This window comes from Rutilus rutilus (genome assembly GCF_951802725.1).
Source record: "Rutilus rutilus genome assembly, chromosome: 17".
Classification (NCBI taxonomy): Eukaryota; Metazoa; Chordata; class Actinopteri; order Cypriniformes; family Leuciscidae; genus Rutilus; species Rutilus rutilus.
Window position 1 is genome coordinate 25,231,016 of NC_140230.1, and position 22,168 is coordinate 25,253,183.

General features: G+C 37.1%; 2 protein-coding genes across 4 annotated transcripts; both read left to right on the forward strand.

Moving 5' to 3' along the window:
* The first annotated feature begins 739 nt into the window (after positions 1-739).
* Positions 740-13,984, forward strand: akirin1 (akirin 1). The gene is made up of 5 exons (XM_084385411.1): positions 740-1,161; positions 11,789-11,935; positions 13,023-13,157; positions 13,359-13,430; positions 13,561-13,984. Exons 1-5 carry the CDS (start codon positions 957-959, stop codon positions 13,569-13,571), a joined length of 570 nt encoding a protein of 189 aa, XP_084241537.1. The 5' UTR covers positions 740-956; the 3' UTR covers positions 13,572-13,984.
* Positions 13,985-14,978: 994 nt separating this feature from the next.
* On the forward strand, positions 14,979-21,622 carry rhbdl2 (rhomboid, veinlet-like 2). Of its 3 annotated transcripts, none has more exons than XM_084386054.1 (8): positions 14,979-15,008; positions 15,781-16,003; positions 16,865-17,013; positions 17,974-18,086; positions 20,000-20,100; positions 20,239-20,299; positions 20,424-20,485; positions 20,697-21,622. In XM_084386054.1, exons 2-8 carry the CDS (start codon positions 15,785-15,787, stop codon positions 20,877-20,879), a joined length of 888 nt encoding a protein of 295 aa, XP_084242180.1. In that variant the 5' UTR covers positions 14,979-15,008; positions 15,781-15,784; the 3' UTR covers positions 20,880-21,622. The 3 variants fall into 3 exon arrangements, with proteins under 3 accessions (XP_084242180.1, XP_084242179.1, XP_084242181.1); XM_084386053.1 differs by having other exon boundaries at positions 14,992-15,361; XM_084386055.1 differs by lacking the exon at positions 14,979-15,008 and adding an exon at positions 15,032-15,071.
* Positions 21,623-22,168: the final 546 nt, after the last annotated feature.

The window sequence follows — 22,168 nt, forward strand, 5'->3', positions numbered from 1 at the left end:
GCCAAATAAACTCAATAAATATTGAGCAGAGTCATATGATTGTAAGGCACCAATAAGGATTACGCTGTTGGAGGAGTGGCAATTGAACTGTTTTTTTTTTTTCTTAGAATGAAATCCAAATACTAATCCAATAACTAACCCAAAATAAACTGAAAGAGTTCAGTGAGCATATAAAGACACTGTTTAAATTAGAAAAACAAATACTGACGAAAAAAGAGCAAATATCATCAATAATATTAAGCAAATATTGTACATAATATTCATTTGATATATTTACCTATTTATAATATTCATAAGGGAGATGGATAATAAGGATCGTAATTCTTAAAATATTAAATCTGACATTAAGTACATTTATAATAAAAGGTGTTCTTTTCTATGCAAACTGCATCCACATAAAAGTCGGTGCAAGAGGCCTGTTTATACAGGAATATACAATAGCAAGCATAAACCCTATCACTTTCATTATTAATAATCGTTTTGATTTGGAGCAGCATATCACTGGAAACTATGTTGAGAGAGGGCGTTAACATAATCCACTACTCACGGGTTGGGACGATTACCACTGTAGTAGATTTACTTATAAAGTAAAAAAGAAATTAAAATATAGCTTATATTTTTGCAATATATTTTAAACTACATGAATGTTTTGTTGCTTCGTAAACATAATAAGTTATGATAGAACTTTATGTGAGAAAAAATAAACTTGTTTATAACATTCGCCCCCCTCTCCGTGAATGGTACAGTCCTTGGCTGTGTCGTTTTAGCATTTTTGCTACAAATCTGGCACTTGGTGTTTAAACCGGTGTGCGAACAGAGGGGGGGCCGCCGATGTCGTGCGAAGCTCAATAAAACCCCCTGAAAAAGTCGAATTAGAAAAGGAAATCTGAGCATTTTATTATCAAAAAAGGTGCTATTTTACCGCTGTTGTTTATTGTCGCATTAAATCAGCGATCATGGCTTGTGGCGCGACGTTGAAGCGATCTATGGAGTTTGAGGCCCTTCTCAGCCCGCAGTCCCCCAAGCGAAGGAGGTGCAATCCTCTACCGGGGACTCCGACTACTCCTTCCCCGCAGAGATGCGGTCTTCGCCCGTCAACAGAGAGCCCGGCACACTCGATGTCGCCCCAGTCAATGGGTGGAGAACACAGGCTAACTCCAGGTGAGAAAAAATGCATGATTCTCGCCATTTAACGTCGGTTTGTTTGACATGGAGGAGGGGAATGGGGGTTGTTTAATCTCAGCTAACCAGCTAGTGGATTTTTGAATTTCGACAGTCCGTTAATTTAATCCCCCCACCAATCTGCTTTGAGTAACGATTTGAATGTGTAATGCCGTTTCTTAATGGATGGTATGGTTGTGGTGGGTAGTTGGTATGGACTGTAGTTACCGGTAATTATGCAGTTTGGATGAATAGCTGTTTTGAGCTCGACTAGCTAGGCTGAAAGCGGCCGCTAATACAGACTAGCTGACACAGAGCTTCATTTAACTCCCATGGCTTAGTGTGAACACACACATAGCCATCGACCATTACAACCGAAAACAATACACACGACAATGTTTTTCTACAAACGCCCGGCTCTGGTCTGGATGGTGAACGTTTATCTCTGCGTTGAGCCAGTTATAGTTTACCAGCAGGATTGAACCAGTATGTCCAAACAAAGAGGAAAGGTGGGTATGTGCGCAAAGGGTGGATTGGCGTTATTTATTTTTGATTTAACAATATTATTTAAAAACACAAGTGTTCATATTATGTGTGCATATATACATAAAATAACCCAGGCTAAATGTTTCCGCGTCAAACAAACTTCCAGTAATTTGAAATGTAACATTGATAATTTCGTTAAAGCCGTGCGCATTTAATGTAACGTTAGTCTGTCTGTGTAACGTTACTTGTACTGCTTTTATCCTAAATTTTTGGACCCCTTGACGAACCAGCCCAAATCCTGCTGTTTAGAGCTTGTAAAACGGCTAACGTTACAGCTTTTATCGCAAGTAAAAAAAATACATACAAAAAATCAAAGACGCCACATTGAATAAATGGGGAAACTAGGAGTGACAAATTACAAAAGTAAAGTTCAGAGCAACCTATCACTTTGACATCATCGTTTATTTCTTAATTACAGACACTGAGTTTGCATCCTCATTAGTAGGATTTAGAACATATTATACTGATTTAGTTTCTGATTTTTAATGATTCCAATTCCATTAACAATCGTTGTATTTCTTTTTGGTGATTCAGATTAAAGGCCTGGTAACTCCAAGATGAAAATTAGGTGCTATACATATGTTCAGACCAACGGTTATAAGCTGTCTGTTTTTTTAAATAATTTTTTTAATTTTTAACAGATCTCTTAATCTATTTTCCTTTGCACTGCTCTTACATATAACTACAACTTGGTGGCACTCACAAATTCACTAAGTGACAGTGAATAGCAGGGGGAAGAATCCATAACTCGTTCTCATCTCGTACTCTTGTATTTAGTGTTGTTTGAAATGCATAGCGAATGCAGAAAACATGAAAATATTGTTCGACTTTTTCCAGTGACAAGCAGATTAGAAACAGAACAGGCATTAAATGGAAGTTGCAGTGGTCTTTTATATAGTTCTGCCCCTGACTAAAGATTTTTCTAGTCAACTAATAGGCTAGTCCTTCATTTAAAGGGATAGTTCACCCAAAAATGAAAATTCTGTCATCATTTACTCACCCTCAAGTTGTTCCAAACCTGTATGAGTTTCTTTGTTCTGCTGAACACAAAGGAAGATATTTGGAAGAATGTTTGTAATCAACAGATCTCGGTCCCCATTGACTTCCATAGTAGGAAAAATATATACTATGGTAGTCAATGGGGACTGAGATCTGTTTGGTTACAAACATTTTTCCAAATATCTTCCTTTGTGTTCAGCAGAACAAAGAAACTCTTACAGGTTTGGAACAACTTGAGGGTGAGTAAACAATGATAGAATTTTCATTTTTGGGTGAACTATCCCTTTAAGCCATTAGTCGACTAGTTGCACGTTTATGATGATTTGAGTTTCAGGGTTGAGATGATATTCTATGTTACATTGTTCTACATTAGAGGTAGACTAAACCACTAAGTCCCTTTCGGCAGCAACTGTGAAGTTGACGACGCAGACTCTCATATAGAGAAATGCATGTTAAGTAAACATGTCATGCAGGAAGTGCTGTACTAATTTAGCTTCCGCACGATCACTTGGATATGCGCCTCATAAAAGCCCACATTTATTTAGGTTCTAATTAATGAGAGAGTGGCCATGTAAAGTAGCTAATGTTAAACTACTACTTGCATGTTTCAGATAAGCCATGTTTGATGTCGAATGAAAGGTGAACATTTCCTGCCTGACATAGGCCTTGTCTCAAATGGCACCCTAAACAGTCACAGTCTTCCTATGAGTCCGCACTTTCGTGACGTAATGCAGCTTTGACTGTCGGGAAGAAGTCTGCTGCGGAGCTCGCTTCAGTGTGGGCTCTGCAAAAGCGTGCGTCGAAGGCACATATCGACTGCAAAGGGGGGCGCTCGTGAGCACCCTTCTGAAACCTGAAATTGGACACCCTGTGGTCTTGTGGACTTATCGGACACATGTACGCCGTACGCGGCATCCATTGTAAGTGCATGAAGTGTGTCATTTGGGACAGGGCCATAATTACGATCTGTCCATTGGACTGCGTGACTTTACCAATTCCTGTAGTAGGTTATTTTTTTATTTTTTTGACTAATTAAAATTTGGCCAACTAAGCCTCTTGATGACTAACGTCTAGTCTACTATTAGGGGGCAGCCCTACTGTTATTTCCTATTGTGACGTATATTCAAGTGAAACGGCTTCTCGAAGAACAAGAAAAATAATGTAGGGTGGGACTTGATTTTTGTCCATCTGGAATCGATTGGATCAGAGGTTTGTTGTTTACTACTGTAAACACGTCATCAGAGATAAGATGTCATTGCAAGTGGGAGGGGAAGTTATTGTGATTTAAAGATTATGAGTAGAGGTCGACCAATATTGAATTTTACAGATAACTGATAACGATAACTAGGTTGGACCACAATGGGGTGCATTTCCCAAAAACATTGTTGGCCAACTATGATCGCAATTTCCATTGAACTCTATAGGTAACGACGGAACTTGCGACCATAGTTGGCTTTGGGAAACACACCGCTGGCTGATAACTTATTAATCAAACGAGTTTTAAAAATGGACTACTTTTTTCATTAAATATATAAATATTAAATATCATACCTTGCCTATTCATGTTAGTTCATAGTACTTTATCTAAAGTTAACAGATAGGCCTACAACTTTTCAATTTTTAAATGTATTGCTGATTGTTGAAATTAACATAATCTAACAAGGAACAATATTTCTAACAACTACTGTTAGAAATGGAATCTTATTGTAAAGTGTTACCGTTTCATATAAATCCGAACAGTCATGCTTAAAGATGGCTAGGCATTGACACCATATCCAAATATAAAGGCCATTGCATTGAAATTAGACATGCATGTATATGGTCTCTCACAAATTATAAGCTTCTATTTGAATTGATTATCTAATCAAAATATGTATTAGTGTTGTTGATAAAGAACTGAAATGACCTGCATGGCCATACAGTTTGCTTTCTCACTTCATTAGCTTTAAATGTGCAACTTTGCTGGCTAACGAATGCGTAAAAGTGACCAGCTAGATATAAACTAATGCAAATAGATTGTAACGATCGTGACATTAAACATTTGGCTGCTATCGTACTGCTCTAGTAATGGATGCAACCTGGGAAAATTCAGTAAGTATTTTTGCAGATAACCGATTGTTACAGCAATCAAACTCTTATGCGGACACATGAATAAAAAAGTGCACAGATAAATAATTTATAATAAACTGCAATATTCCATAATGGTGACTAATTCACTAATCACTCTGAATGATGCAGGTTCCCCCTCGGACCCCAAGAGGTTGCCATTTATAATGCCTCGTATATTTTTCTAGGTAATCAAAATGGTACAATTAACTGGTGGTGATATAGTGACCTGTGTGTGATTATGCTAAGCTAGCAGTTTAATGGGGTAGTATCATTTGCCAAGTTAGCTGGCAAATATGCTGATAAGAGTAGTGGTTTACAAACAAAATAAAATAATCGTTTGTTTAAACAAACGTGAGCTAAAAAAAAGCTTGTGATATAATTTTAGAGTTAAATGACAAAGTACATTTTGTAGGATTTCTAATCAGGCACCATATAGAGACATTTTATGTTCTTTCAGCCAATAGAATTGCTTCGGTGTCCTAGGGGGTTAGGATTTTGCATGACACTAGCTAGACAAACATCACTAAAATCATTGGGTTTTGTATTTTGTTTTTGGGGCTTGTTCTTTGTTTCCAAGCCTGCCCATCAGTTCCCTTGTTAAAATGGCAAGGATGGAATGTGACTGGCCTTAAAGCCCAATTTGGTGTTTAGTAGTCTTGCCTTTGTAAAACCAAATGCCCCTTATTCTTTCATAGAACATCCCTCTATCATCCTTATTTAGGTTTGTGTCTCTAGATAGGCACATTTGATTTTGAATACAATCTTCATAAAATAGTCTTCCATCAGCAGCTCATAGTTTCTTATTACGAGCCAGCGTCTGATATTTCAAGCTATGTCTGAAGTTGCTCGACCCTGTTTGTGCTGTGATAACTCATCTAACATCCAAACACAAAAGCTTTTTGCTTCAGAATAATTAACGTCTGTAACGCACCAAATCCTAAACAAAGCCAATCAAGCTCCCTGCAGGAACACACCCTGGGCTTGAGCTCCTAGCTTGAGGGCACTTCCTGCCAGTTTGGGTTTTTTAAATTCCCTCCTCAAAGCCTCGACGGTGTAGTGAATAAGGCGCCTCAACTCTACACCCACTTACACTCCCCTCCCCCAGTCCAGTTCATCCCACACCTCCATTGTATTTGATTTATCCTTGTTCTGTGCTTTTGGGCCTTGAATCGCTCCCCATCCTCTCTCAGGAAGCCACTGTGATTGATTGCTTGGTTTGACCATATAAGGTTACAGTTGCTAAGTAACCTGTTGGACCTAGTCTCAGCATTTGGCAGCATTTGATACAGGCATTGGCAGATTTACCTGTCATTCAAGGGGTCTGGCGTTGCCCATTGACTAAGTTTGTGTGTCTTTCTCTATCTGTTTCTAAAACGGATTATTGCGTGATCTGAACTTAATGAGTTAGTGCCCATAAATTAAATTTCTTATTTTTCTCACCCTTGTTTTATTCAAAACCTTTTAGACTTTATTCTGCAGTAGGGCTTCAGCTAACAATTATTAGTTATAACATAACAGATTAGACCATTCTTTTGTTAATTTAATGGAAAAATCCATGATTAATTAAAAAATTTACGAAATTATTGTTGTATGTTGCTTTTAACATCTAACGTCAGAATTATTGTACTCCTTCTGCCTGCCTTGTTTGCTAAAGGCTGTGAAGTCTTGCTGTCCTGTCAGGACAAGCATTTATTTTCTAACATTAACGGATAATTGTGAACTAAGCCATTAGGAAGTGTGAAATATAAGTTATGCATTGAGGAAAACGCGTCTCAAACACATTAAACAGCACGCACATCCATCAAAGCACATGACAGGGCAAGCAGTGTTAAAATATGCTTTTGTTTGATGCGCGTAATATGACACATTCTCATGTTTAGATCAACCAGATGATTTGTGTCCATAGAAATGCGTTATTCACTGCAGTAAAGACTGGCAGATGTTTTCCGTGCAGACGTGATTAGCGATTTATTTATTTTATTAGTTGTTACAGCCTGTAGGACACAATAAAAGAACTGCTTTTGGCCATGCAATGAATGGCTACAAAATAGCATTAGACTCCATTGGCTCCAAAAACACGGAGACATTTTGTCAAAATATTGTCTTGTTTCACTGAAGAAAATCATACAGGTTTACTTTGTAACAACATGAGGATGAGTAAATAAAGCATTTTCATTTTTGTGAAAAATGTCCCATTAAGTCCGGCTAATTTTGTTTAGTCTGTTTTGGACTGAAGCCTTTTAATCTAGATTAGCAACACTGTTGTCAACATGTTAGTTCCTCTATTGTAGGGGTTTCCAAACTCTGCCCTGAAGGGCCACTGTCCTGCAGAGTTTAGCTCCAACTTGCCTCAAACCTGCCTGGAAGTTTCTAGTATGCCTAGTTAGACCTTGATTAGCTGTTTCAGGTGTGTTTAATTTGGGTTGGAGCTAAATTCTACAGGACAGTGGGCCTCCAGGATCAGGGATTGGACACTTCTGCTCTATTGTTACAAAACTTTATTACAGGACTTTTACAACTCAATAGTGAGTCTTTGGTTCTGGTATACTCAACACTGGGTTTGGTTGTGCTTCCCAATAACACCTCTTTATTGGCCATGCAAAGCTGTGTGTTTATACAAATAAAAACCAATCAGATGAGACTGCAGAGGAGACTTCCTGTGTTTACAATGAAGCTTAGGCACTGTTAGGTTATAGCCACACTGCCTGCTTCGCTGGAATGCATTAGCATCAAGATAGATGCCACCCCTTGATAAAGCTGTGAAATGTATTTGTTTCTAAGATGCATCACAATGCTGAAGTGAACGATTCCGCATTGATGCATAAAAACAAAAGAATCGATTTTTAGAAAATCTAATTTAATAGGCATATCATACCGTTTATTGTAAATAATGTACTCTTATTATAAGCTATATTTATAAAGATGCTTATTTCCTTCGTAAGCAAAGCACTTGCGCTTGCGGTTTCTATGAAAAGAACATGCATGAATGAGAAAATAACGTTTTAACATCAAGCACGTCCCGCACTTTAAGAGTAATAAGTAACAAAAAAGATCTCAATGTGTTACTCGTGCTGACTGAAACAACTCTGTAAACAATTTTGGGTGAGTATCCACAATATAAATTGTTGAATTTTTGTATTGCGATATGTTGTTGACACGATAAATTGTTACATTCGTACTGTCCAAAGCTCGTAAATATGCTTAGCAATGACAACCAATAGCGTGACTCATATAGTAATCACATTCTAACTCCGAATCGTTTCACACTGTTCAAGTTTGGCGATGGCATGTGAAACGTTCTTTTACCCGTGGTTAAGCTCAGTGTGAAAAGCCCTAAATTGTATTTGTTCTACTGTTTGTTATTTGCATATTTGTTCTTATTTGTAATAAAAAAAAGATAAAATAACAGTTTTGTATTGTATTGATTAATTGTTAATAAAAGAATTGAAGATGCATCGAGAATTGTTTTAAAATTGAATCGTTACCCTCTGAATCGTAATTGAATCATGAGGTAAGCTCATGTTATAATGCCCAAATTTGTTTTTTTACTGTCTGATACAAAAATTGGTTTTGGTCTATATAGCTAGCCTAATTTTGCCCATCATGAAAACTGTGAGGGGGGTGAATTTGTTTTATAACTCATCCGTTTAAATTATATTAAGCCTTAAAGTTCTGTATAATTAAGGGCATGGCCACTTGAGTGACAGGTGGATTGCTGCTGCCACTTCTAGCAGTTTGTCTGCTATTTGCCGTCATGTCACCTCAGCTTATTTTAACAGCTGAACGTGGCATCTCTGTCGTGTGTACTTTTTTTTTTGGGGGGGGGGGGGGGGGGGGGGGGGATTATTTCATTCAATTTAATACACCCATTATACCTTCGCCCACGCCTTTGGATTCCGTCGTTTAACGAGTATCGAGAGAACAACAGCGCTGTATTTCAGTTGGATTTCTATGTGAACAGGCACTCATGGATGTCTGACAATTTCTTCTTTTTTTTTTCTGGAGTTTTCATATTTAAAAACGTCTATAGATATAGAGGCTACACTCGTTCTGCGGTACCGCTACTCTTACAGAACAGATAGATTTATATATGCTTATGTACCGTCAGATGAAATCCTGCAGGTGTCGGTGCTTTCTTAGTCCATGCAATAAATGCACATCCTTAAATGAGCATGGATTTCTAGCGCATTTACTTGAACTTCTTAGGTAATATCTATGGTTTGACCCATTTGAGAGGCGGCCAAAACCAGAATTTAAAATGTACTGAATAAAGCTCTCTACGAACCTGTCGTGCGACGCTGCCTGACATGGCATGAATCACTGTTACACGCTCAGAGCAATATTGCAAGTTACTGCATAATACATATTTAACTAGCAGAATAATACAGCATCACGATACAGTCTCACTTTTAGCGATATCTTTTATCTATTATAATATTTCGAAGGGCAATTAACTTTAACTATTGGCTTTACATCAAGTCATCCGTCACTTTAGCGCGAGGTCCTGTACACTTGGCACAGCCCTTGCAATAGTACTGAGCTAACTTGATCACGCTGAGCTAGGTGGGCGTGGCTTCAGCAACCAGGCACCTCAGCTCCACCCACGTCCCGCCTCTTTGCCCATTTTCGGTTATTCAGGAGTGACACGCGGTATCGCACTGCCAAGATGGCGATGGCTGACTCCGCCCACTTTTGGCTTAAAAATGCTCTTCAGAAACCTACGGGTGACGTCATAAACACTACATCCATATTTTTTACAGTCTATGGTTTTGACCCTTTTTTCCTGTCCTTTAGTTAGTTGAAGGGGGGAAACTCTGAGCTCCACACCCAAGATAAGTGATGCAGGTGCAGCAGATAGATGTGCCCTTGTGTTTGTCCACCCTTGAAGCTTTAAATGACCTACATTCAGGAAGCTGAGACGATCAACCTCTAAATACTCATTTTTGTGATGAATTAAGATGATCATAGAAGATCATTTTAAAGAGTTTAGCTCATGGAAGTCATGCAGGTTTCTAATCAATTTAGAGTCATCTGCTGGTGTTAAAGATTTGGACAGGGGACTAAACTCAACCCAGTTTTTCTATAAAGGGACTCTGGAGGTTCCTTGTTGCATTGCTGCCCTCCGCATTGCAGTCCCGTCACCCAGATTCGGTTACCAGAAATAAGCCTGACCCTCCACAAAGCCAAATGAAACTAACCTGCATCCCATTTTCCCCCTAATGTAGCGTGTGTTAGTGACGTTGTCAGTGTACCAATGTGGCTGATTGTAAAACTGAAGTGAAACTTATTTCTTCACACTATTCGTCATGGGACCCATACTGGAAGCAGGATATCCTCTGTGTATTGTGTGCGCCTGCTTAAGTTAAGACAGTGATTGCTGTTGTTTTTCTTCCTCATTCAAGATGATTGAAAATAGGCCCCAATATTCTTTTTTTTTTTGCCCTTTCCTTGGGGGGCAAAAAGATGTTAAAGTACTTGAGCAGAGGTGCACTGTTACGGAACATCCCAACACTTCCCGTGCTGCTGAGAGCGACTTTTAGATGAATATGTAAATGTGCTGCATGCTTTCCTCTCAATAACAAAATTAACACTACAAAAATAACAGCAGTGTGAAAACCAGGGTAAAGAAAGCATCTGATAATGGCAGTGTGGACATGTTTGCACAAGCTCGGCAATTCTGCAGTTAAATAGTCACGTTTATTTATAGCACTTCATACAATATATTTCTTTAATGCAAGCATCTTTACAGTATTAAAGAGAGAAAAATATTGTCAGGGTCACTTTCAATTAGAATTACAACTTAATTTCTACTTCATTTAAGCTCTCCAGTGTTCATGGTTTTTACTCATTTCTGACCTTGATGTGCAGAACAGAATCAGTCTTCCACCAATAAGATTTCCCAGACTACACTTACCAATTACATAATTGCCACGGACCAATTGGTAGTTTTAAGGTGTTTGCAGAGATAAATTTCCCTGAAAAGTTTGCTTTGGCAAAACTTTGGTGTGATGACGGCATAAATGAGTGGGCATATTCGAGAATACGGCTCTCGCAATGAACAAAGAGTAACTGTTTTGTCCACATTTTAATTTTATTTTTTTATCATTGTTGTAATGTATTGGGAACCCAGAATGTTTATCCATCGACAGAAACATGCATTAGCATAAAACTGTTTAATGCGTTTTCAATAAAACATATTATAGATACGTCGTCAGATTAAGATGAACCGCTGTTCTAGTGCGTGGAGAACGGTATGTTCAAAATTATTATTTTTTTTTTTACAGAGAACCATTACACCCCTAATATATGTGTGTATAAAAAAGAGACATTTATAGCCTTTTCTGTGATTGGCCAGTTTTTTGTAATACATTTCAGTTATTTACTGAATTGAATAAATTATGGCGTTAACTGTAGTCTTATACTGCAAAATGATAATTTACAAAAAATGTAATTAATCACAATTATTTAAGGAACGAAGCACACAAAAAATGCATGACAAAGCCCTAAAACAGACAATTAATCGGCACAATCGCTATTGGTTGTCAGACAAATTTAATTTGTGACCGCCCTAATGATAACTGTTTCACCTGACAATGTTTCCACACGTTGATCCATTTGATCAAAAGTTTTGTACGGTCATTTGGTAAAAAGTAGTAATTCCAAACTTCGCTGTGCTTGAAGGCAGATGACGGTATTCTGTGATCAAATACAATCAACTTGTTAACAAGCTCCACAGCTCCACCTAGTGCATTCAGTTATAACTGAGTTTTAGTTTGCATGCTTAGGATTTCACTGCATTTACGGCCAGCAAAGCAACATGTAGCAAAATTTGAATAGCATTTTTATTTTTCAAATAATAATTAGATTGAATATTCGACTGTGCACACCCCTGGGGAAGTCTTTTATTATTTTATTTTAAATGTAAGCTGAATTAACAACTTTCTCTCGATTTGTCTTCCTTTGACCCCAACAGAACAGATCTTCCAGAACATTCGTCAGGAGTACAGCCGTTATCAGAGGCGACGGCAGTTAGAAGGGGCCTTCAACCAGACTGAACCCTGCAGCTCCACTGATATCCAGAGCTCCAGTCCCGCCCTTACCTCCCCCAGCTCTCCCACAGGTCAGTCCACTGAAAACCATGTCCATTGAGATTCTTAAACCATTTATCATCCTTTTTTTAGACCAGGGATGCCTAATCCTGTTCCTGGAGATCTGCCTTTCCACAGAGTTCCAGCACACCTGTCTGTAATTAAGTGTTCTTGAATATCTTTAGGTGTATTTGATTAGGGTTGGAGCTGCTTTTTGCTGGACAGAATCTCTCCAGGAACAAGATTGAGCTCCTGGCTTTAATTTCAAATGTGCATTGTGAAGATGCAGTGTGTTGAGTTTGTCGTCAGTAATGTCGAATACTTTTTGATTCTTGATGCCGGCGAGTTTGAATATGCAGAAAATGCAAACGTGACAGAGCGAAATTGGTTTATAGATTTTGAAGCACAATTTGACCATAAGAAAACGTTTTGATTGTCATGAAGATGAGAGCCCATGATGACGGTGACAATAGAGAGGAAACCTCTCAAAACATGCTTTTTATTACTTATAAAAGCTGTGAGCACTTTAAAATCAACAGCTAAGATTCTTTACTGATGATTTTTCTTCAAATGGAAATTGTAAGTTGTAAAAAGTGCTTGGCGTGGCTCAAGCGTTTTAGTAAACGCTGCCATTCAAAAGTTTGGGGTCCATAAGATTTTGTTAAAAAATAATTTTACTTTTATTCAGCAAGGATCTATTAAATTAATCAAAAGTGGCAGCTAAGACATTTGTTACACAAGATGGACTTTATGTTCTTAAAAGAATCATTGTTTCCACAAATATTAAGCAGCACTGTTTTCAGCATTGATCATGATTATAAATGTTTAAGAACCAAATTAGAATAATTTCTAAAGGATCATGTGACACTGAAGACCGAATCTTTATTGTAATATATTTAAAAGTGTATTTTATTCTGGTGAAGTTATTTTGAGTTGTACACAGTATGCTGTTTTTACTATACTTTTGATTAAAAAAATGCAGCCTAAGTGAGTAGGATTGGGTATCATTTGAATTTGAACTATTCCGATTCTTCTTATCGATTCCTATAGATAATTTTGCAAATTGAATGTAAAGTGACATGGTCAAGGATGGATATTCAGAGTTGTGTGTGTTTTTAGGTGCCTCATCATTGAAGAAGGATCAGCCTCTGTTCACGCTGAGGCAGGTTGGCTATTTGTGCGAGCGCCTTATCAAAGATCACGAGGAGAAGATGCGTGAAGAGTACGAACAGATACTGAACACAAAGCTTGCAGGTACAACAAATTGCAGATGCCACACAGTGGGGTGTTAGCTTTATCGAGCTACTTGAGGTCTATTTCTTTTTATTAGTGTCAATATTAATTTGTATTTATTTGTAAAATTGCTACATTGTCATGTTTTCTGGTTTCACCACTCTTATGTTTATGGCTGAATTGTGTTTTTAACATGCCGTTTCTCTTCCTTTTCCCCTTAAGAACAATATGAGTCCTTCGTGAAATTCACACAGGATCAGATTATGCGAAGATATGGCGCCAGGCCTGCAAGCTGTAAGTATACTAACTTCCTCTATAAGCAAGCAATTAACATTCTGTCATAAATGATTTGTTTGTTGCAGTTAAAAATAATTGAGCTGATTTCAGTTGGTCCAAATGCTGATTATGGTCTCTTTATTTTCAGATGTGTCTTGAAGAACATTATAGATGGTTCTAGCCACCCCTCAGCAGCTGGTTACTATAGAACCGGCCCCCTTCGTTTCATTTGAAATTTCCTCCTTCCACTTTTGAATCTTTTTTCCCCCCTTTAAACTGCTTGGGTGCCATGGTCTATCCACATTTAACTCATTTTTATTGCTGAACTGTTACTGATGGCCCAACTCCAAACATGCATATCTAGATGCATTCTAAGGAAGTTTAATCTCTAAGAATTTGTGGGAAATGTCAAACTACCGCTGTAAAAAAGCTTGGCTGATGCGATCTCTCTCTGTTTAATGTAATGTGACTGACCTGCAGCAGATATACCAGACTCTCCCTCTATCCTTCAGTCTGTTTTTTAACTCCAACTTTTTTTCTTTTTTGACAAATAAAAGATCTGTGATAAGTCATCATTTGAATTGATTGTTTTTTCTTGCAAATAATTTGGAATGAAATTGCATAGGTTTGTGTTGCATCCCAAGTGTTTGGAAATGCATGAATGAGTAACTAAAGACAGAATGTCCACTTCTGGCTTTCTGCTTTGGAACACAAAAATACATTTTAATAATGTCCTAGTTTAGCCTTGTGTGTGAGAGAGAAATTAAAGTAATTTTTAACTGAAATGTAATTCTTGTAGCGTTTGAGTGTTTCATTAATAGCTCACTGGATGTAAAGATTATCAGTGAATAACATTTATAATTCTGTTCCTCGTATAAAGCTTTTGAATTGCCCTAGAAGACTTGGAATATAGTGTATGCTGCATGTAAATGACTATTATTATTTTTAAAGGCTTGTCAAGATGTGGTCACCATTTATTGTCATTACATAGAAAAAATGACTAGGACTTAGAATATTTTTTAACTAAACATAATGTACTATTTCAAATGAATGCTTTTCAGTTGAACCATTAATGAAAGATTCTTGAAAAAACGTTACATGATTTCCACAGCACAACTGTTTAATATTGATAAGCGTTTCTTGTGTTCCAAATCAGCACATTAGAATGATTTCTGAATGGTCATCATGTGACACTGAAGATTCAGCTTTGCCATCAAAGGAATATTACATTTTTTAAATATATTAAAATGGAAAACCATAAAAGAAAAAACATTTTTTGTTTTCTGCAGAAGGGACCTGATACAGGTTTTAAAACGAGTATGAGCAGAATTTTAATTTGTCTGAATTATCTCTTTAAGAAACCTGAATGTAGATTGTACTGGAAATGGCGACATCTAGTGCTCATAAAGCATGCTACCATTCTCGTTGAATAAGTTTTATGTATTTTCAAAAATGTTGTCTATTTATGGTTGGTTAATTGTAAGTGTTTAGACTGTATCTTTTTGTTGTTGTTGCGTGTATTATCATTTGGACGAAACGTTTAAAACAGTTAATTGCATCACGTGACTTCAGGTGTGGCGGTTTGCGGAAGCTCAGGTAAAGAGTCTAACGTTACTATACTTTGACGGGTCAGAGGTTGCTTTTTTTTGTTGCTCAAAGGTAAGCAAAACGATCCTGCACTGCAGACCTTTTAGTTAGGAACAAGAGGAAGGAAGACTGGAACCGGAAAAGCTGGATGAAAGCCTGTAATTATCGTCCAGGGAGAGCGTCTTGTAGTCCGTGGTGGTCACACAACTATTTTTGTTTATCTTACTATTTTTAAAACAGACTTTATTACTTTATTATCATAATTTCAAATAACCAACAACATTAATGAACTCTGGTCGGCGCGCGCTCTTAGATAAATCTCTTGTACTCGCGTGAGAGGTGGTGGTGGATCAGAAGAAAGGGTAAGTTGAGTTAATGTTTGCAAATTATCTATTCAAAAGAGTTTCGGGCATAACAAGCACCCAGTGTATTAATCACTCTCACAAGAGATTTTTTTTTTCTCTCAGAAAGTTTCTAAAATGAAAAGTAGCCTATATAGGCTAGCCCACTACTTAAATAATTCCATACAGGATGAGTTTGTTTATGCAGGAAGAGCCAATAACTCCGGAAGAGAGTTCTGAAAAAGCATGTGCAGCTGAAATCTAAATAGCTTTGAAATACATTTAAGATTTCTTTCAAATTTGCTTTGTTGCAATTGCAAAGATTAGCCTACTAAAAACTTTTCTGATAGCCTAATGAAATTATTAAAAACTTTAATTTATTTGGTTCATTGTCAATTAGGCTAATCCAAAAAACGACCCTTCTGATTTGCATTTTTAAGAGAAATGGGCGATAATGACATCGAAGAGCAAGACACTTTTCCCGTGCAGAGGGATGAAGAAGGTGATAATCGAGCAAATCCGAAGAGGAGTCGTCGCAGGGTAGAACAAATTCATTCGAATGTTTCTAAATGGATGCTTCCAGAGGAGTTACGGGAGACGTATTTGGAACGAGCGAACTGCTGTCCGCCACCAATCTTCATCATCCTCATCAGTTTAGCGGAGGTACGATCAAATGTTTTTTTTTTTTAGCGAAACATCAACCTTTGCACCACTGGAATTTGATCTTTCTGGCTATCTGATAAATTGAACTGTTTACTTGCTCACACACCAGCTTGAACCAGTTAAAATTTGCTGGTTTAAGATGGTCTCCTAGCCTGGCCAAGCTGGTCTTTAGCTGGTTTATCTGATCTATTGGCCAATCATATAAAAACTCCTTTAAAACCAGCCAACAGACTAGGCTTTGTGACCAGATACTGCAATACTGTAAGACCAGAAAACTGTTTAGACTGGTTTAATTAATGAATTAACATTCATACTATTAGTATAAATGCTCATTCTTTATAAAAACTTGCAGCAACCAGTACATTTCCATTCATTTGTGAATGTTTTAGTTGGGATGTGTCACTATGAAAGAACTGAGATTCTTTTGAGGTTTGCTTTCCACTTTTCCATTTCTGTATGGCAAGTCTTAGCCAAAGTGTTTGAAAAGCCAGATTCATCCTTGTTTCCGTAGACATTCCTTAAAATAGACCTAGTCACTGAAAATAAGTGTCTTGGAAATGAATAAACTTTTGAGACCTTCCATTAGAAAGAGTCTTTTATTTTTATTTTTTATATACAATAATTTTTACTAAAATTGTCTTTTTCTTTATTCTTTTTTTTTTTACTTAGGCTACTATACTTTAATTTATTTTTTTTTACTAAAATGATGTCCCTAAATATGAGTTAAATACTGCTAAACCAACATCTTTGCTAGAAATGAAGGCATTTGAGAAGGCCTTTATTTTTGACAGTGCTTTCTGGCGACTTGCATAATGAAGACTTTAGGTCTTGTCTCTCAAAACTCTTTTCAATCTTTGACAGTTAGGAGTGTTTATCTACTATGCGGTTTGGAAGCCTCAGAAGCAGTGGATAACCCTAGGTACAGGGATCTGGGAGAGTCCTCTTACCTATAAGCCTGAACAACGCGAGGAAGCATGGCGGTTTCTCTCCTACATGTTTGTACATGCCGGGTAAGGTGATTTTTGATTCTTTTCTTCATTTTAAAATTACAATGAAAACTATTTATTTGGCCCCTTGTCACCCTGAATGAATGAAATAATAAAAGTTAATTTTAGTGACGTTTATTAAACTCCTGTTCTACCGTAGAATGACAAATCAAGCTGATTTCTGGATCAGACGTCTTAGTTATTACATTATTGGTATTTAAAGGTAGGGTAGGCAATCCTATTCATAAACACTTTTTGTTATACTGTTGACTTAAAAATCTTTCACATCCTGATGTCCAACAATAATAGATAATTTACATATAGGCCTATCTTCTGTGGAAGTCTCAGAACCAAAATATGTTTGTCCAATCATTTCATTTGGTCCGAATGCAATATAGGATGTCCTACCTGCTCATCAACGTGTATTTCCATACATCCGCACACCCTGCTCGCGCAGACATCACACGTCATCAGCGATTTCTGTAAGGCTATGCAGAGTTGTAGACAGACAGTCACAGAGCGCCGCAAACAACCAGCAGCCACCTTTTACAATTCCTCCTGAACAAAAACAACGAGCTTATGCTGCGTTCACGCTATGTCATTGCTGTAATTAATAGATGGCAACCTGTGATGTTCTACTTCCGTCCTCGGAATTTTGCGTTTCAATGTCAACACTACCAATGTTTAAATGAATCTGCAGCCGTCAGGTGGTACAAGTCAGGGCTCTTTAAGTTGTTTATGTTCATTATGATATGGTAAAGTTATGTGCTTTGAAACTTGAGGTAGTTTAACGCCGTCTCTCGTCTCGTGACGGTTTGCAGACCCTGCTTTGGCTTTGAGCTTTCATGTGTTTTGGAGGAGGCGTGGCTTTGGACAGCGCTCTAAAGGGAGGGTGGGATCTTATGCTTTCAAAGCTAGCTTGCCATTGGTAGCCTCTCCGAAATTGCCTACCTTTAATATATATGACCATTTTTCTTCAATTAGGGTGGAGCATATCTTGGGAAACCTGTTAATGCAGCTGCTTCTTGGCATTCCCCTGGAGCTGGTGCATAAGGGTTTTGAAGTGGGCATGGTCTATATGGCTGGAGTCCTTGCAGGTAGGTTTGTGTATTTCAGTAGTTCTTACTGGGATACAGTATACAATATCTCACATTGTTTGCAATCCAAACAAATATTGCATTCCAGTTACTGAAAGTTATGTGACAACTCTAAAGTAACAATGTTTATTCTGTAAATGCATATTGTTTCACATAATATTGCATTAAAAAGACCGTCAAAATACACATAATTTTTGTATTTATTTTTTAAACAAAAAATGTAAGAGATACAGTATAAACAGTTAAAGCTATAGTAGATAATCCTGTTCAGAAACACTTTTTTTTATACTGGGTGAAATGGTCCTTCCATCCTGAGAGTAGTCAATACATTATGTGTTCAGAAAAAGGAATGAAAACAATCAGACCTCTGTAGCAGCTGCAGGACAGTAAAAACTCTGACCAATCACTGCCATTCGGTGCGAATGTAAAGAACCAATCAGATGCCTTCAGAGCCAGGAGGAGTGTCTTAGCAGTGTCAATCAAGTTCGCATACGCGCTGATCGCCCCTCTCTTGCACAGCGCGTACCGTCATTCAAAATCAAGATTGCCGGTGTGCCGAGCAGCTGTGCTAATGGCGGACAAACAAACAACCAAAACTGCCAATTTCTCGAGTGGAACCTGCTCATACAAGAAAGACAGGTAAACGGAAAAAGACCGATGACGATAAACAAGCCCGTCGGAGACCATTGACTCAGTGTTAAAACTCTAGCCGCATAACATACAGATAAAATGTCACGCACTGTGCAAAGCAACAATTGAAACCTGCTAACCTTATATCTAGCGACCTTATCCGTCGTCATCGGTGACCCTGCATGTTTACTAGCCTGCGCGTTCATGGAAGGCTCCGCTGTGGGGGGAACTTTACATAACAAAATACATGTTTAACAGCTAGTAGGCCTAACGTTATATGTTATGAATCTTACACGAAATTCATCTTCATCACAGTGCAACTAATGGAAATGGAAAAACGTGTATCAATGCAACCTGTTTTTAGCTTTGCCTTATAGTTATAACTAGCTCGTTAGCGAATCAAAAAATATATATTTTAAACTTTACCAATATCGATATGATAGCTTGATAGTGAGTAGGCTACTAAAATACATCTTATTTGTTTATATTCATAATGATAAAGTTAGATTTTTTTTATTACATGTGATTCTGACATGATGCTACATGCACTGCGCTCCTTCCTCTCCGCTCGTCTCAGGTAAATAATGCGTCTTCCAGCTCAGCTGTCGGAGTCGCACGTTCATGTGTTTTGGGGGCGTGGCTTTGGAAGGACCCCAGAAGGGAGAGGGTGGACTGAATGGAAATAATGAGCTCTCTTTAAAACAGTCGTTAGAGGTCTACATACACTCGATTTTTATACTTTCTTTTTCAGAATACTTACATTTTAATTATGTATTGATATATACATAAAGTTTAAACAAATTTGAAAAATAAGTTTTTTAGACCATTCTTACTTTAAGAATGCTTAAATCCAGCTTTAAACTAAATTGTTGCACCTTTTGTGTTCAGGTCTGTTTTATCCCGAAAGTGAACTGTGGCTATACACATGAAATTATGCTATTTATTTATTTATTTCAACATTAGTTAGATTTAGCCAAATAGCAAAAATACAGATTTTTTTTAGATGGTTTTTGCTGTAGTGTTTTTTTTTTTTTTTCATTTCAAATTATTATTATTATTATTATTTATTTTTTTAATTGATAAAAAGGGGGTAAATTAAGTAATGACAGTGAGAACATGGTAACATTCAAAACTTTTGGACATTGACTCATTAATGAGAATATAGTGATTATAATATGGTTTTAGTTGAAAAATATTAAGATTAGACTGTTTTATAATTTTGCTGTTGATCCAAATCTTTATATTCTCATGGAATGTGTGTCTGTGTATGAATCCTCTTTCAGGCTCTCTCGCCAGCTCCATCTTTGATCCTCTCAGTGCTCTTGTGGGTGCTTCAGGTGGTGTTTATGCCCTCATGGGAGGTTACTTCATGAATGCTGTGGTGGTGAGTAACTTTCCAGTAATATTTGCTGGGATATAGATATATATAATTTTTTTTTATTTTTTTTAATGTATTTTTATTTTTTAGAAAATACTATACTCAAGTACCCAAATCAAAAATGTTTTTTTTTTTTTCCTATAGAATTTCAGGGAGATGATTCCACTTGTGGGAGTGTTTCGCATTCTGGTAATTGTTCTGATTGGTGCGTCCATTTTCACTTTCCACTCTACTATTGGTATCTTTTTTGACATCTACTATTAATGTTTGGATAAACTAAGCATTTTGTTGGGACTTATTAACATTACTTGTTTTTGTTTTGTTTTCAGTTGGAACAGATGTTGGATTTGCCATTTACAGAAGGTTCATTGTCCATGACACTGCCATGAAGGTGAGACATTTTTAAGACCATAGCAGAAATCATGAACCATACATTAAACAGGTATTTAAACCACAATACCTAATACTCAACTAGAATGATTTAGACTACAAGCTTAATAAATAGGACTTACCACAAGAATTAACTCTGAATGTAGTTTTCACACTTCATTATATGATATACTAGAAAGGTCCTTCATACTTTCCTTTTTTGTTGTTGTTAGGTCTCTTTTGTGGCCCATATTGGTGGTGGTGTAGCAGGCATGACCATTGGTTATGTTTTTTTCACCAACTACGATAAAGCGCTCCTCAAGGACCCACGCTTCTGGATGTGCATTGTGGGATACATCGCCTTCTTCTTGTTTGCTGTCATTTTCAACATCTTCCTGTCCCCAGCACCCGCATGAGGATGATGGTTGAAGTCATGCTTCAGTTCACAATGGACAATCATGGCTTTTTAAAAGAAGCAAGTCTCAGGTCAATATAACTGTCAGAAAGACTCTTAAGGTCGTATGCTAATACACTACATACAATCTAAAGTAAATAAATGTCATTTTTAAGAAAGATTTTACATCCAAATATTCCCTTTTTTGGTTTTGCTTAAACACACCTCCCCAAGTAATTTAGTGACTCAGGAACAAAGAAACGTTTAAAATTTCCATTTTGATTCCTTTTTTTGTGAGACCATTATTTTGTATTCACAAAATGATTGAGCCCTCTATATGCTGGCCTACAAACTGATGTCATGACTAAACAAACCGCTCAATTTAATTGATTTGAAGGGAGCCAAAAAGGAGCTTTGTGGTCAAAAAGAATAAACTTGCCATGTACTTTTTTTATTTTATTTTTATTTTTTATAAATGTTTTTCTAATTTCTTAGACTCAGAATATTGGAAGTGTCCTTATAATACTGTAGAGGGCAGCACTGATCAGCATGTGGACAGACCTCAACCTGAGGTCACAACAATGTAGTTTAAATGTGGCATTACGTAAGTTATTGACCTATAATCAATAGGAAATTGTGTCAATTCACTGCTAATGACATGTATCTACAATGACATATTCATGATTATCATATTTTGTTTCAAGTGTTTAGGTTGGAAATGTGTTTTTAAAATAAAATAAAATGTACAAACATGTTCATTAATTGTATTCACTTGCTTTACATTTAATTGTTTATGTACTGGTTAATTCTGGGGTTTGTGTGTGGAGTAAATGTTGTACCATGCCGAATAGCTTAAGGTAAAGTGAGTTCACACCTGAAAGCATCCCAAAACAAATGTCCTCTGACCCTCTGTCCCCTCTGTTCTAATGAGCTGATGGTAGCTCTCCAAAACAGATCATTGATTGCCAGCCAATATGGATATGGTGTTCTTGCCAGTCTAAACAGATCATTCCAGGTATTTTCAGTTCACAAAAATCAATTTTCATTTGTCTGAGCTACTATGATATTCATGGCACTTCAGTGTTCACTGAAGTCCTTCATACAGTGTGTTTGCTGCAAAAAAGGCTTGTTAAAAGGACTGATACAGACCCCTATTAAGTTTGTTCTTCTTAATTTAACAAATAAATTCCAGCCACATGGCACAAAATAGTTCACTGATCGTTCAAGCATGCTTTTATTAAGTGATTCTATTATATAGTATACTTATTCTAGTCCTCACAACTGTGCAATAATAAACTGAATATCTGTCAT